At 39.0% G+C, this 16,827-nt stretch overlaps 3 protein-coding genes across 5 annotated transcripts; 2 read left to right on the plus strand and 1 right to left on the minus strand.

The window, feature by feature from the left end:
* Nucleotides 1–963: 963 nt before the first annotated feature.
* Nucleotides 964–4,499, plus strand: LOC112193644 (amidase 1). 3 transcript variants are annotated; one of them, XM_024333866.2, is made up of 9 exons: nt 964–1,093; nt 1,537–1,689; nt 1,881–2,005; nt 2,092–2,217; nt 2,430–2,612; nt 2,847–2,994; nt 3,091–3,259; nt 3,917–4,051; nt 4,190–4,499. In XM_024333866.2, exons 1-9 carry the CDS (start codon nt 984–986, stop codon nt 4,343–4,345), a joined length of 1,305 nt encoding a protein of 434 aa, XP_024189634.1. In that variant the 5' UTR covers nt 964–983; the 3' UTR covers nt 4,346–4,499. The 3 variants fall into 3 exon arrangements, with proteins under 3 accessions (XP_024189634.1, XP_040372648.1, XP_040372647.1); XM_040516714.1 differs by lacking the exon at nt 964–1,093 and having other exon boundaries at nt 1,548–1,689; nt 1,800–2,005; XM_040516713.1 differs by lacking the exon at nt 964–1,093 and having other exon boundaries at nt 1,549–1,689; nt 1,803–2,005.
* A 1,503-nt stretch (nt 4,500–6,002) lies between these two features.
* LOC112193955 lies at nt 6,003–7,349 on the plus strand. The gene is made up of 2 exons (XM_024334221.1): nt 6,003–6,582; nt 6,694–7,349. The coding sequence occupies exons 1-2, from the start codon at nt 6,003–6,005 to the stop codon at nt 7,347–7,349; spliced, it is 1,236 nt and encodes a 411-aa protein (XP_024189989.1).
* A 319-nt stretch (nt 7,350–7,668) lies between these two features.
* Nucleotides 7,669–8,703, minus strand: LOC121052112. Its single transcript, XM_040516127.1, has 2 exons — nt 8,406–8,703; nt 7,669–8,251 (listed from the first exon to the last, which is right to left on the minus strand). The coding sequence occupies exons 1-2, from the start codon at nt 8,691–8,693 to the stop codon at nt 7,700–7,702; spliced, it is 840 nt and encodes a 279-aa protein (XP_040372061.1). The 5' UTR covers nt 8,694–8,703; the 3' UTR covers nt 7,669–7,699.
* Between the last annotated feature and the right edge of the window lie 8,124 nt (nt 8,704–16,827).

Genomic DNA, 16,827 nt, shown 5'->3' on the forward strand with positions numbered 1-16,827 from the left:
TAGACATTCTGGACTCAAGCCTTTTGAAGTAGGGGTAATTTCTAAAAGCTTTCCTAAGACGTGTCTAGTTGATATTTGTACCACAACTGCGTGACTGGCAGATTGGACTAGATGAATATTTCTTCCTTAGAGAGCGAGACTACTCTTGCTTAATTTAGGCTTGCTGTTCAGCGAGCGTCCCTTAGATCTTAATGAGTTTAGAGTGGCTTAGATAGGTTATTTGGTTTGTCCTGGGCTTTCTTATGTAAGTTCTGTTAGACTCTGGCCTGTTTTTCATGGCTTTGATATCTAATAAAATCAAATACTTTCAAAAAAAAATATAAGATTTAATATAAAAACAATATGAAAACTATCACCAAAAGTAGAATTACGTTATCAAAATTCTTAATGCTTCTTGGAATCTTGGGTGGTGGACTGTCCCTTAGATTTCAGAAAAAATTTGTATTAGAAATTCTTTATATTTTATATTTTTTTAAAATAATATTTTATTATTACAAAAACGGGTCGGATAATTAACGAATCGGATGGACCTAAATCTGTATTTAATTCGTTAAATAAACGAGTTAACTGATTCAGATCATTAACGGATCAACGAATCAAAATTTTTGATCCAAACCTGTCTAATAACCACATATCTGAAGTAGGTCCGAATCAAAATCTGATCAATTTACATGTCTATTGAAGTGTGGGGGCCTACGGCCCATTTTCACTCTAACTCTAGAATCTCACATGGTGACTAATCACATTAATTCAGACTACTTATAATGTTTTCTAATATGTCTTGTCATTTCTTTTTGGTTGTTAAGATATATTTCCGAACTATTTACTTCTTATAGGTTTTTAATCCTTCTTTACCAAATTGAACACAAAAATTCAATAAAATTAATGCAAAACAACCAATTAAATACTTTGAGGTCAGTTTCGTGATTTCAACTATCTCATTGGATATATCATCATCCTTGATCAGAGTTCACTCACACACAATGGAGAAAGACTCAGATTATGGAGCTTTCACAGAGAAATTCCTTCTGCGACCAAGCTCTTCATCTCATGATCTTCCCTTGAGTGGCCTCACCTTCGCTGTCAAAGACATGTGAGACACACTTGCTCTCTACTATATACACTTTGTATGGTTATACTCTTACTAGATATGTAGTTCAATTAGCTTTAGCATCTTACATACTCCTCACCATATCACTCTTATCATGGTGAGTGCTTCAAATTTGTATTATCATATCATATTTTTCTCATGTACTTGATATGCCAACTTCAGATTCTGGGCTGAGACACTAGTAAGTTAGTAACTCTATTCTTGAAGAAAATCATTTTGTATATGCTTGCTTGATTGTGCTTATGTCTGTACAAACCTAATAAATCAACTAGGTATTAAGTTCTTTTTGTGAACTTATTTGTATTGTGAAACTGTATTGATGAACTTCAGGGTATTGGGTATTTGGGTTTGATGGCAATCTGTTCATGTGTTTAACTGGGCAAAGCTAATGCATTTTCCTCACTTGAATTTCAACTTGGAATCAGATTTGATGTGGCTGGATATGTGACTGGATTTGGAAATCCTGATTGGGCAAGGACTCACCCAGCTGCCGAATCGACAGCTCCTTCTGTTTCGACAATCTTAAAAGGAGGCGCCACATGTATTGGTAAAACTGTCATGGATGAAATGGCATACAGGTCAGTGCACAATGAAGATCAACTTTCTTTTTTATCCTGTGTATGCTTTAAATTTGATTGCTTTTTTGGTTTCAAGGAATGGCAAAATAACTATTAGTCTATTTTCGTAGTAGGTCGTTAAAGGTTGAAGGCACTTAGTTTTGGAGCTTCACTAAAAAGACCCTTAAAATTTCATATATGATTGATGGCAGTATAAATGGAGAGAACAAACATTATGGTACGCCGGTAAATCCATGTGCACCGGATAGGGTGCCTGGAGGATCTTCTAGTGGCTCTGCTATTGTGGTGGGTGCAGACCTTGCACATTTTTCCTTAGGTAATTAAGTTGTTTTTTCTTGTATGATTTTTGAAATTTTGTGCCTCTCATCTCAATGTTGAAGCTTAAGAATCTCGCTCTTTCAGGAACTGACACTGGAGGGAGTGTAAGAGTTCCTGCTTCATATTGTGGAATTTTTGGGTTCCGACCTTCTCATGGTGTCATTTCTACTTCTGGAGTCGTTCCTATGGCACAAAGTTTTGATACTGTGGGTATGGAATTAACAGTTTATTAGTTTGCAGACTATCTCTCAATTTACTATCTTGATAAAGTCCTTCTTTAATTCTGTTTCCCTGTTTCATGTTTCATCCATGCATCTCATGAAACTTTGCAATATATTATACAAGCCAATCACCATTATATGGTCAAGTTGCAGCTTATATATCTATAATATGCCGTTGACACCAACTTCTTATATATCTAGGATGGTTTGCTAGGGATCCTGTGGTTTTGAGTAAAGTAGGACGGGCATTACTGCAAATTCCTGATGCACATCCTGTCAGACCAGCTCAGTTGATCATTGCTGAAGACTGTTTCCAGCTTTCAAGCATTCCAAGTGATCGAGTAAAACAAGTACTTGTTCACTCAGTTGAGAAGTTATTTGGGGGTAAGCGAATTGGATTGTGAATTTATTTGAGGGGTGGCTACATGCATCTTTATTCATACATTTCCAGTACTAGAAGACCAAATATACCATCTAGCTTGCGTCTATTGGATATTTTATCACCTGAAAATAATCATTACCATTAGTTCTTCAATAGGTCGTCTTGCAGAGATATGATAAAGACACATTTGTACTAATGCAAAGAAGTTCACTAGCTTATTGTACCTTCTAATGCAGGTCATGTTTTAAAGCAAGCAAACCTTGGGGATGTCGTGAAGGACAAGGTTCCAAGTTTGAACTGTTTCTTCGATAAAGGAAATGCACGTCAAGAGGATAACATACCATCCTTAGCAGCCCTATCAAGTGCCATGCGAACACTCCAAAGGTGATGATAATTTAATGGACTTGAATGTCATTGTGATATTTCTGGATCTAGATTTACTGAAATTCAATGTATCTGTGGTTATCATTGGGAGGATAGGCATGAATTCAAGAACAACCATGGTGAATGGGTCATTACAGTCAGACCTGATTTAGGTCCTGGGATATCAGAACGTGTATGGGAAGCTGTCAGGGCAGCAGATGAAAATACCGGTGTTTATCACTCCGTGAAGTCCGAACTATGTGCTGCGCTTGCTGAACTTCTTGGGGTATTCTCTCTTTTGCACACAACAATTTACTGTTGGGACAAGATTGAACTATGCATTCAAATTTGTACCATTCTTGATGAATTTTTGTGCATGAATCAAAGACGTTCCTTGTGCATTAAGTTGAGTAACGGTTATTATAGAATATTGTTTCATGTTCTACATGTCCTGCCTATGCACATTGACATTTTTTATATCAGATTTTCTCGAATGTTCAGAATATTTGTACCCTATTCTTCTAACTCATGATTCCCATTTTACATGGTTTTCTTTTGTGTAAAATGATGTTGGAGCTTGGAAGAGCCATGTTTCTCAAGAAGAATGAGATACAAGCCTCTCTTACCATTGCAGAAACACTTTCATTACATTAAGTTGAATGAGTTTGTGTTCGTGTTCCTGAAGATGCTATCTAAAACATATAGGGAGCCATTTTCAATTATTTTGAACAGCCAGGACTCATTTCAATTTAGGATTCCTACATTGTTGCCCTGGAAGAACAACTTTAAATGTGATTTCTCCTGAATCACTTTCATGGTACCAAAGTATATACTTTATTTTCACAATTTCTAGATTGGTTAGAGTAGAGAGAGACGACAGAGTGTTGTTCATTACAACTTTGTTTTAGGGAAGAGATTACCAAGTTGCTTGATTTCCCTTCAGGATACTGGTGTCCTTGCAATTCCTACAGTTCCAGGGCCTCCACCAAAACTACAAATGGATCCTGCTACACTTGAAACATTTCGCGCCAGGGCTTTTAGCTTGTTGTCCACTGCCGGAGTATCTGGATTCTGCCAGGTATGTTAGATTCTGATCCCCACCCTCTCTCATTGTCTGTGCATGAAGCAAGAGTGTACAAGACATTCCAATCTTCACCTTTCTCAACTACAGCAAGTACATTCAAAAACCTTACAATTTCTCTGTGCACATTTACAGGTGAACATACCACTAGGCATGTACGAAGATCTACCTGTGTCGGTTTCCTTACTGGCAAAGCACGGCTCGGATGGATTCCTGCTGAGTCTTGTAGAGACTCTCTATGCCACTCTCAAAGAACAAGTTGAAAGCTTGAAATCGCATCCTTGTTTATAATTCAACAAGAAGTTACTCATTTTTGTAAAAAAACCTATTGAAACCAGATAGCCTGATAGTCAAGGTTCTTAGCTTGTTGCTTGTGGTTTCGAATATAAAATATTAAATAGTCGAATTTATACAATTAAATTCATATTCTAGTCGGAAAACATGATGTAACGATTGATGCACATCGTAGCGCACTAGCATCATCTGTGTTACTCATTGACAAGCAAATAATTTTAATTTTTCACATTTATCCAATTATTTTTACCGATTCTCGGTGGACTAATAGAGAGAGGGTAGTGGTGGGAGGAATAATGGGGTTATTGCTCCTGAGAATGCTCGGTGGACTCCACCATCTCCAGGGGGATTGAAACTCAATTGTGATGCTTCTGTTACTGACAATGAGTCACAAATTGGGGTGGGTGCGTTAATAAGAGGAGGCGATGGGGAGTTGGTGTTTGCTGTGGGGGAACGGTTGCATGGGCGTCTTCAGCCATGTGCAGCTGAGTTGCAGGCATTAATAATGGGACTGGAGGTAATGGTAGAGAATGGATGGAGGCCGGAAAAGGTTGAAACTGATTGCCTAGAGGCCGTTCAATTGGTAAATGGAAGTGATGATTGTTTGGCTCCGGAGGGAGTTTTGGTTGACAAGGTCAGGGTACTATTGGGTTCTGCCGTTCTGTCGGTACTTAAGGGATTTTTCATGTTCCCAGAAGTGCAAATGGTGCTGCTCATATGATTGCAAAGTCTGTAGCCCGATTAAATGGGCGTGTTAGTTGGTTAAAGGTTGGGCCATCTTGGCTCATGGATGTCGTCGTTGATGATAGACCCATAACTAATGGTAGTAGTAGGGAAGTGAGTGGGGACTCTTTGTCCACTACCGGTCGGTCATCCCTATATTTTGTAATCGTTTTCATTTGAATAAAGTTACTTATTCTCAAAAAAAAAAAAAACATACGAATATTAAGAGCAAATGCACCCATGAACCAAGGGCAATTGCTAATTTGCCAATCGAATTGGTACTACCAATTCACTATTCATCTCAAATTAGCAATTGCCTCCAGCTTATACAATGCACCAGTGAAAGGCAATTTGCCTGCCAATCCACTATTCACACTTCAAATTTGAATAATTCATTAAACTAATAATTTAATTAACTAATTAATTAACAATTAAATTAATCATCCAATGTTAATGTAATAAAAAATTAATGAATAAATTTTAAAAACAAATAAAATTGTATATCAAGTATAAATATTGTTCCCGATAAAAAAGGATTGAAAAAAAAAAACATAGATATCATTATCATAAAAAATAAAAAAAAATTATCTATGACAATTGATAAGATTACCGACCAATCTCCATTTGCCATGTGTCGACTGTAGATACATTTATCTTACAAAAAATATATATAATTTCTGATAAGATAATCGCCCAATCATCATTGGACACGTGTCAATTACAGATATCGTTATCTTCTGAAAATATATTTAGGATATGTGATAAGATTTTCCACCTATACATACGTGACACGTGTACTTATCCTAACTTTTTATCTTTCAATATTGGTAATAAATAAGCTTCAGACTCCGTTCTCAGCTCACACATTCCTCTCATTCTACACCTACATCTCTTTCCAAATCTATCATACATCTCTTTTCTCCTCTTTCCGATGGAAGAATTGAACAAATGGTTGTTAGACAGGGAACGTGAAAATATGGAAGAGCTCGAGCGGATTCAAGCAACAAACTCTCAAGCGGCTGCGATGGTGGCGCAATATCAATTATCGGATGCACCTAGAGGGCGTGGTTCACGACCTGGTCGTGCCCCAAATGTCGAAAGACATAGAGAAGTTCGAGGTCATTTTCTCCTGGAGGATTACTTTGTCGAACGTCCGGTGTACGATGAAGCAGGTTTTCGGAGGCGGTACAGAATGCAAAAACATGTCTTCCAACGCATAATGGAAGACCTATGCAACTTCGATAGTTTTTGGGGACAAAAAGCAGATGCCACTGGAAAAATGGGACTGCTTCCTGAACAAAAAATGACAGGTGCCCTGAGAATGCTTGCGTACGGTGCAGCTGCAGATCAATGTGATGAGATCACTAGGATGGGGGCTTCTACAGCGCTGGAATGTCTCAAGAAATTTTGTAGACAGGTCGAGTTTCTTTATGGTGGGTGGTTTCTTCGTCCTCCAAATCCCGCTGATCTATATAGGCTTCTCAACAGAGGACAACGCCGTGGGTTTCCAGGCATGATTGGGAGCATCGATTGCATGCATTGGGAGTGGAAGAATTGCCCAACCGGCTGGGCTGGAGCTTTCTAGGGTCGAAAGGGCATACCAACTATTATTCTTGAAGCAGTGGCGTCTTACGACACGCGTATATGGCACGCCTTCTTCGGAACTCCTGGAGCTCAAAATGACCTAAATGTTCTGGGTGCGTCTAATGTGTTCGAGCGTGTCATAGGTGGAACTGCTCCTCTGGTTGAGTTTGAAGTCAATAACAAAAGGTATACCAATGGTTACTATCTTGCTGATGGAATATATCCGAGGTGGTCCACTTTTGTCAAAACAATATCAAACCCTAGAACAGAAGAGGAGAAACACTTTTGTAAAAAACAAGAGGCTTATCGCAAAGATGTGGAGAGGTGTTTTGGTATCCTTCAATCTCGATGGGCCATACTGCGTCACGGTGCTAGACTGTTTAAATTGGAGGATCTTCGAGCCATTATGATAAGTTGTATCATTCTTCATAACATGATTGTGGATGATGAGTTCGTTGAGGAAGAATTTGTGGAGTCTCAAGAAGCTGATCTAATGAATCCAACAATGGCAACCGTCTATGACCGGCCTGTGCATCCCGATTCTGGAGCACCTATTCCTTTCGAACCAGTAGGGAGAGATGGACAGAATCTTCCTGCATTCATGGATCGTGAATTTCAGGTAGAGTCAGCCTATCTCCACAAGTGCCTGCAAGATGATTTGGTGATGCACAATTGGAACATGGATGGTAACTGACTATGAACCACCACAATTTGGGATTTAGATTTGAATAAATGGTGGTTTGTAATTTTAATCAATGTTTTCTATGTTTGTGTGTTTTCCTGATATGTTTGGTTTTATTTGTATTTTTAATCGATGTTTATCTATGTTTGAGAATAAAATTTGTTTAACATTAATAAAACTATTGTCATTTGGAGTTACATACTTCTTATTATTGTTAGGTTCATTCATCAATTTATTCAAAGCATAAAAATTTTATTTCATAAAATTAAAATTACATAAGTAAAATTAAGATTACACAAAAAAAATTAAAAAATAAAACTTGACTTCCTAGACAACATTTTATTATCTCTTACATAATAAAATTAGTCGAATTGAGGTATGTAGCAACCGCTGCTACCACCATCGGACATTGTTTTTGCTACGATATCACCCTTTTTCTTTTTCCACCAAGCCTTTGATTGTGGTGTCATGGAATTAGTATCCATGGCCATAATTCTTGCATTTTCTTTCGCCTCTTCAAATTCAAATACCTTCTTTGTGTGAGCAGCCATTTCTTCATTTCTTTTCTTCACTAGCTCAACAGAAGCTTGAATTGATTCTGCCATGGCTTGAATAGCAAGAGCCATACTTTCTGCTGCATCTTGCGCCTTCTTTCCTTTCTTCTTTGCTTCCTTGGCTCTCTTTTGTCCCATTGGTCTCGGCATGGAGCTTGATGGTGTCTCCAAAACTATTTCATCATCCAAGTCAATTGGAGACTCGTTTTCGGAGACACTAGTTGTCGAATATGATGCCGGTGGTTGAGAATTAGATGGTGGATCCACAAAATACGGGTGATACTTAACTTTCTCCCAACATTCAAATTTATCGAACATCTTGGGATGTTTTTTCATGAAGATATCGTGAGTTTGATTTTCCTAAACAAGAATAATGAAGCAATAAAAATCAACCGAAAAATCAATATAACATTTGTATGGGGCAAATTTAACTTAAAAACATAAATAATAATAATAATATAACATAAATAATAATAATAATATAACAAAATAGGATCGGGAGAAAAATCAATACCTCGTCCATTTTATTGGTTCCGCTCATTATACGATTACGAGAAGTCATTTGTGCATTGTGCCAATCTTTGAGAATTCTTTTCAACGTTCGAAACTGAGATTGGAGAGCTTGAGGAGTTCGGCTTGTTGGTGGACCTTGCCAATTTTGCACATAATCGGCATGAACTTTTTCCCATAACTTTGAGGAAGTTATATGTTTATCGGTGATCGGGCACACGGTCTTACGCGCCCATGAATCGCATAATTGAATTTGCTCATCGGTAGACCAATTGGTACCCGAATCTCCCATTGTTGGATGATAATTGAAAGAAATGATTGATGGAGGAAGAAGATGGAGAGGTAAAATTGTTGAAAATTTTGGTGTGAGAAATGAAGATAAGGAAGTAGGTATTTATAGAATTTTAAAAAATAAATTTATGATTTTTTATTACATTTCAGATTATTTTTTTAAGGTTAAAAAATTAAGTTACCGTTGAAAAATAATTAACCGTTGTAAATTAATTATAGCTGTTGGATCTTTGATCCAACGGTTGAGATTAAATAACCGTTGAAAAAAATGATTGGTCAGAAAGGAAAAAAAAAAGTCTGCTGGCAGCAGCCCATGTGCCATGGAGCCCACCACCAACGGTCGGGCATTTCGATTGCTAATTTTCAGTCATGGGATTGCCCGGGCAAGTGGTCCCCAGGTGGCCCCCTCCAATTGGTCGGGCAATTTTCTTCCGCTGCATCATCCAAACTTCCTCTTTTCTCCAATTGGTCAGTCAATCACCCTTCCGCTGCATTTGCTCTAAGGTGTCGAATTTATACGAGTAAGCCACCACAGCTGACTCATCTTAATTAGCATTTTAGCAACGTTATTAACGATTGATACAAGCAGACATGTAGCATTGAGTACCACACTTTAGGGTCACAATCACCTTACCAAAGCCCAGGTTACGCAGCGCGGTTGATCCACGCGCCACCGCCAGCCTGCCACTCTTGGCATTCCCGCACATTCTGGTACGCTCTATCTCTCTTTTGGGCGCATTCTGCTGCACTTTGTGTTGCATTCTCTGGTGCTCTTCTTGCTTACTCAGATTGTGTGAGTCTGGATTTCAGCCACCAAGGGTGGTTAAATTTTGGGCGAAAGCGAACTTGACTTGCTCAATAAATGAGCATTTGAAGGTGAAAAAATCATCCATATGGAAAGCCATCTGGAATTGACAACTCAGTCAGCACATATGGTAAGTTATTATGTGACCTGTCCTTGACGAATCTACCTTCACAATGTCACATTTCTTTTTGTTTTCCTAATCTTCTTGTCTAGGATTCTTGAGTTATATAGTTCTTGGAATGATTCAGGTAATAGTTTGCCATAGTATGTTAAGATGAGAAAATCTAATGGGGAAGGGAACTTTATTAATGCAGTTCAAGCAATATTTCCTTCATTCAGGAAGAGGTTCATAACCTGTATAAATATTACGGAACTACTTCATTAATGCTTGCTAGAGCCCTAGAAACCACTAGATCCGCTTTGCATCTTGAGTTGCCTTGTAGGAAAAATAGAGAGTTAAATAAACTTGAATTTATAAATGTACGTTTAGCTAATTGTCAGCCGTCTCCTTGTAATTAGGTTCAAATCTTTACTCTTTAGGGATATAGTGCAATTAACCTCAACCACATTGCTCCTAAAACTCTTCACCCTTCAGTACCGTTAGTATTATATATGTAGGCCCGCTAAGCTGAGACGTTTTTGTTAATGGAAGTATAAAGATTTGATTGCACCACGTGCGGTAAGACGCCACTGTCTTAGTCGGATCCCTCCAGAGTCATAGTCTTCTAAAAGAATTATGATTGTGACTGAATTGGTTTTCTTTCTATTGATAATCACCAATATATACAGATATACAACCTTGATCAACAAGGAATTCCTATAATCTAGGGATACAGATAAAGTCATAATCCTCATGTACATGATTTTCTAAAGATACAAGAAATCTATTCTTAATTACATAATATTCTCAACACTCCCCCTCAAGTTGGAGAGTAGATGCCAAGAACTCCCAACTTGTGCAACAAATTCTTAAACCTTTCTTTGCCCAACGCTTTTGTAAAAATATCTGCCAATTGCTGTAAGGTTCCAACGAACCTAGTGCGAACAGACCCATCAACTATCTTGTCACGAATGAAGTGACAGTCCATCTCAATATGACAAGTTCTTTCATGAAAAACTGGATTTGCAGCAATGTGTAAAGCTACTTGCTTATCACAATATAACATGGCAGGTTTGGCAATAGGTATGTGCAAATCAGCAAACAAGTTTTGCAACCAAGTAAGCTCACAACATGTACCTGCCATAGCTCTGTATTTAGCTTCAGCACTTGATAAAGATACTATTTTCTGCCTTTTGGTGCGCTATGAAATAAGAGATTTTCCCAGGAACACACAATAGCCAGTGGTAGAACGGCGAGTAATGGGACAACCCACCCAATCAGAATCACAAAAAGCTCTCAAACTTAAATCGTTTTCACTATGCAAAAGAAGACCTTGACCAGGACATGACTTTAAATACCTGACAACCCGAAGTGCTGCAGCCATATGATGTAAACGTGGCTCATGCATAAATATGCTTAAAACATGAACTGAATAGGTAATGTCAGGTCTGGTGATGGTGAGATATATGAGGCGGCCAACCAAACGCCTATATGCTGCCGGATCCTTAAGCAAGTCTCCCTTATTTGACAATTTTGTTTCTTCCATTGGAAACTCAACATGTTTGGCACCCAAAAAACCGGTATCCTTGATAATTTCCAATGCATACTTCCTTTGGGACAAATATATACCTTTTCCTGAACGAGCAATTTCAATCCCAAGGAAATACTTAAGATCACCCAAGTCTTTAATTCTAAAGCGGGTATGTAGAAACTGTTTAAGAGCCTTAATAGAGTCCAGATCATTCCTAGTGATGAGAATATCATCAACATAAATCAACAATACTGTAAGGAATTACCAACCTTCTGAATGAAGAGAGAATAGTCAGCCTTTGATTGAGTGAATCCAGCAGAAAGTATCGCCTCAGTAAATTTAGCAAACCATTGTCGTGATGCTTGTTTCAAACCATACAAGGACTTGTTGAGGCGACAAACATAATTCTCCCCCTGTCGCCGAAGACCAGGAGGATGTGACATGTACAGCTCTTTATGGAGATCCCCATTAAGAAAGGCATTATTAATGTCAAGTTGGTGAAGGGACCAAGCCTGACAGGCTGCAAGAGCAAGAACACAACGGACAGTAATCATCTTGGCAGTGGGGGAAAAGGTATCATGGTAATCAATGCTTGCAGCCTGTGTAAAACCCTTGGACACCAGACAAGCTTTATAACGCTCAATAGAACCATCTGCCTGACGTTTAATCTGGTATACCCACCTACATGCAATAGGGCGTTTGCCAGGAGGAAGAGGAACAAGAGTCCAAGTATTATTGGCAACAAGAGCGGCAAGCTCAGCATCCATGGTGGTTTGTCATTTAGGATCAAAAGCAGCTTGAGCATAAGAGGTAAACTCCTCATCCCTACTAATAGCAGCAACATAGGATCGGTGCAGCGGTGAATAACGCTGATAGGAGATGAAATTGCATAGAGGATAGCGTGTACCTTTGAGAGGATTCGGCAGAGGAGATAACAAAGGGTGTGGAGGCAAAATCACTTGCGAGCAGACGTAGTCCTTGAGACGGACATTAGGAACATGTTGGCGTTGTGAGCGTCGCAGAGCAAGGATAGGATCATGGTCGGCCAAAGGAGGAGGTTCAATGGCAGGTTGGTCGAGAGGAACAACAGGTTGGTCAATAGGGTGGAGGACAGTAGTATCCGTGTCTAACAAAAGAGGAGAGGAAGGAGGGGAGCTGGAGGATTGTAACGAGGTATCAATCCTGGGCGGGGATTGCGACGAGGTATAATCTTGGGCGGGGATTGCGACGAGGTATCAATCCTGGGCTGGGATTGCAACGAGGTATCAATCCTGGGTGACGCATGTTCTAGAGCTGGAGGTGGTGGAGGTGGTAGGTGTGAGGTGGTGTTATCAAGGATAGGAACAGGAAGTGAGAAGGAAGTGAGAAGGTGGTAGGTGTAAAAATCTTTTTGGTTTCAAGATTATATAACTTATATGCTTTCTGACCAATCAGATACCCAAGGAAAATGCATTTATGAGCACGTGGAGAAAATTTTGAGGAAAGAGTGACAGAAGTGGCAAAAGCGATACAGCCAAAAACACGCATTCGAGAATAATCAGGAGGTGTATGATAAAGTACCTCAAAAGGAGTTTTCTGGTGAAGTAAAAGAGTGGGCATCCTATTAATGGTGTAGGCAGCGGTGAGAAGACATTCACCCCAAAATTGAAGAGGCAAATGAGATTGAAAACAAAGAGCTCGAGCAACTTCTAGGAGGTGTCGGTGCTTGCGCTCAACAACACCATTTTGTTGAGCTGTGTAAACGCAAGAATGCTGAAAAATGACTCCTTGATCTTGAAAGAAGTTGCGTAAAGAAATGAATTCAGCACCATTATCGGAACAAAATTGCTAAACATGGGTATTAAATTGAGTTTTAACATAGGCAAAAAAATGTCGAAGTAAACGCTGCGTCTCACTTTTGTGATGCATGAGATCACCCATGTAAAACGAGAAAAATCATCCACTATAGTAAAAAAATAATGAGCACCATTAAGAGAAGGCGTCTTATGACGTCCCCAAATATCTCAATGAATAAGGGAAAAACATCGAGAAGTTTTTATTGAACTAGAAGGAAAAGGTTGGCGGGTGTGTTTAGCTAAAGAACAAACCGTACATTTATGACTAGAATCAAAATCAAAAGAAAGAGAATTCTTGGCTAGAAATTGTAAACGAGCAGGAGAAGGGTGTCCCAAGCGGCGATGCCAGAGATCAAATGGTATGGTGATGTGACCGACAAAGGGATGTGTGGTAGGAATGGAGGAAGACAACGCCACAAGATAGTATAAATTTCCACGTCGCTTACCCACACCAATCATCATCCTCGTAGCCAAATCTTGCAAAATACACCAAGAAGGGAAAAAAGTTACTGAACAGTGCAAATCATCTATAGTGCGTCCAACAGACATCAAATTGACATCAAATGAGGGAACACAAAGCACATCCCGCAAAACTGCATTATTAATAGTAATTAACCCTTTCATAGTGATGTTTTCCTTGGCTCCACTAGGCAAAGAAATAGAAGGAAAAGATGCATTCTTGTGGCTAGTAAAAAGATGTGGTGCATTAATAATGTGGTGAGTTGCTCCACTATCGATTATCCATCGATTAGGATTCACCATAGACAAACCTGAAGCAAACTCTGTAGCAAAAGCGGCATTAGCCTGAGGAGTTGGTGGCTTCGGATTCAATGCAGCAATAACCTGAGTGTATTGATCTTCAGTCAGGTTGGGAAGTGTCACTCGCAGCTCCTTAAATGAAGGTGTGCAATCAACATGTTTAGCAGAGGCATCATTGTGTGGTGGAGGTCGATTTCCTTGTTGTGGATTGCGTTTATAGAGCCGATGACCAGGTGGAAAGCCATGTTTCCTATGACAAGTCTCCTCAGTATGATAAAATTTGTTACAATAGGTGCATTGAACTGGAGTACGATTGCGAGAACTGCTGCCTTGATTGACAAGATTGTAACGAGGTATCAATCCTGGTTTAGGATTGTTACGAATGGCCATTGCTGCTGCATTGGATGGAGCAAGGGCAGCAACACCAAGTTCTCGCTGCTTCTCTTCCTGAGTTACTAAAGCATAGGCCTGTCTCACAAAAGGTAATGGATTCATTAGCAAAATTTGACCACGAGTACCTGCATACGATTCATTCAAGCCCATAAGGAATTGCATGAGTTTGGTGCGGTCATTCTATGCCCCACAAGTACAATTCTCCACTGTATTATATGAGGCAAGTTCATCCCAAAGTGCTTTCAACTTGGTATAATAAGCAGCGATTGACAATTGGCCTTGTTCAATCTTGTAGATGTCTCTTTGAACCTGGAAGATAAGTGGGGCGTTTCCCAAGGCGAAGCATTCCCTGAGGTCTTCCCAAATTGCATGAGGTGTTGTGCAGGAGAGGACCGAATCAGCAAGGTCTGGTTCAAGAGAATTGAGAATCCAGGACAAGACCATGTCGTTGCATCGCTGCCATAGAGCATGCTCCTCTGGTTTCTTGATTGCAGATGGTTCTTTGATTGCACCAGTGATGAATCCGGTCTTATTCTTTGCACTCAAGGAGATCCTCATGGCGCGACACCATGAGTTGTAATTGTCTCCTGTCAATTTCTTAGAGAGAAGGATGAGACCGGGATGGTCTGAATGATGGAGGAATAGCGGATTTGCAGATTCATCAGAGGATGTGCCGCTGGTGCTGCTACCACCATTGGGAGTTTCAGAAAAGATATCGTCTCTAGCCATGAAGAGTTAGGGAAAACGTAGAAGGATAAAGGCTGCAAAAGAATTTTGCAGAAGAAAGAAGAGTCAGGACGTTGCCTGCTCTGATACCATAAAAGAATTATGATTGTGACTGAATTGGTTTCCCTTCTATTGATAATCACTAATATATACAGATATACAACCTTGATCAACAAGGAATTCCTATAATCTAGGGATACAGATAAAGCCATAATCCTCCTGTACATGATTTCCTAAAGATACAAGAAATCTATTCTTAATTACATAATATTCTCAACATCTTCTTGTTCTACTGAGATGCCTGGCTCTCCTTTTCTTCTTCTATTATTTTGCTATGGGTTGTTACTTTGGGTGTAAATACTGATTCCAAGTCTGATCCTTTTCCTAATACAAGTATACTATTGGTTAAAATTCGTGATGATTAGGTCGTTGTTGCTAAAGGCTGCACTTTTTTGGACATTGTTTAGATAAAGTACAAGTAGGATGAGAGGAGTAGAGTAAAGTATATTGTTGGAAAATTTAATATTAAGTTATTTATTTTCCATAATTTGTGGATGAATAATTAGTGAAAATGTGTGAAGTTGAATATTTGTAAATGACTAAACTATGAGAAATCATGACTGATCACAAAAGATAACTTTTGGTGAAAAGTCATATCTCCTTCAAAAGTCACTTTACATCTATAAAACACTTGCTACACCATATTCTAAAAATAACTTCTAGAATTCATCTTTCCTCCTCTCCCTCTACATATGAGTATTTCTAATGTCTTGAAAACCAATTGAGTTTTCTCTAGAGAGAGTTCATACACAATCTTAGTTCGCTGTTCTTGAAGTTTGGAGTGCTACTACCACAAGAAGAAGGTCGTTGTATCCTGGGAGACGTTTGCCATTAAAACCTTGAAGCACCGATGAGGAGGCAATTTCGTCTTAAGGACATAGAACCAAGTTCTAGACTCGACCATATTATTTAAGGTTTTTCTAACTTTTATCGGTTTTATTTTGGTTAGATTTATCTGCATAAATGTTTCTTGATTTTCTTATAAATATAGCAATTAGACCAACATATTTACCAACATATATCACTATAGGAGTCATGGAATTTCTCATACTAAACTGATCATGTCTAATGTAGAACTATTGAATCATTAAAGTTAAGATGATGCAGATTGGGACTGGAGTAATTTAAGAAGTATTGGAATATGCACAATACTTTTTTGTATGAGGGAACACCATCTAATTAATCATGGAATAGAGACCAGTTGATGAATAAAGGAATAGGCGAAAAGATGTTATCATCTGTTGAGATATCTTTTGAGATATTTAGCTTCCTTATCTGTCTGGACTTTGTTCCTGAAAGAGGGAATATGATCAAGTTTAGATCAGGAAGTTTGACACGCCTCAAATCAAACATGCCACTCAAAATGCTCATTACTAACACAAAAGTTGGGAGGAACACAGAGGCCTTAGTTGCTGGTGTTACAGAGAGGACATTAAGGCATCCAGATGCTATGGCTTCTGTGTTTAATGCAGTTGATTCTATCAACGCAGAATTGGCTACCATCATCTAATTAGAGGCCCCTGATGAAATCTCTGTAACCGAGAAGGATGCGAAAATAGAAGAGCTGATGGAAATGAACCAAGGTTTGCTCCAATGCATGGGGGTCAGCCATGCTTCAATCGAAACCATTCTTCGAACTACACTCAAATACAAGTTGGCTTTCAAGTTGACAGGAGCTCGTGGTGGAGGTTCTGTTCTCACACTATTGCCAACCTGTATCGTTTCCATGATTCCTTTTATTTCAGTTACCATACTCCTCAATCTTTTCTCTTTCATGTGCTTTTATCTTAACATAAATGTTTGCCTAAATTCTTCAGCACATTTACTTAGGGGTGGGCATAAATGACCGAAAAACCGAAAGACCAGAAGGGACCGATCCGGACCGGCCGGGTCGGTCTGGGTTTTAGATTGAAAATAAGTGTTTTC

The sequence above is a fragment of the Rosa chinensis genome, chromosome 3, assembly GCF_002994745.2.
Source record: "Rosa chinensis cultivar Old Blush chromosome 3, RchiOBHm-V2, whole genome shotgun sequence".
Lineage (NCBI taxonomy): Eukaryota > Viridiplantae > Streptophyta > Magnoliopsida > Rosales > Rosaceae > Rosa > Rosa chinensis.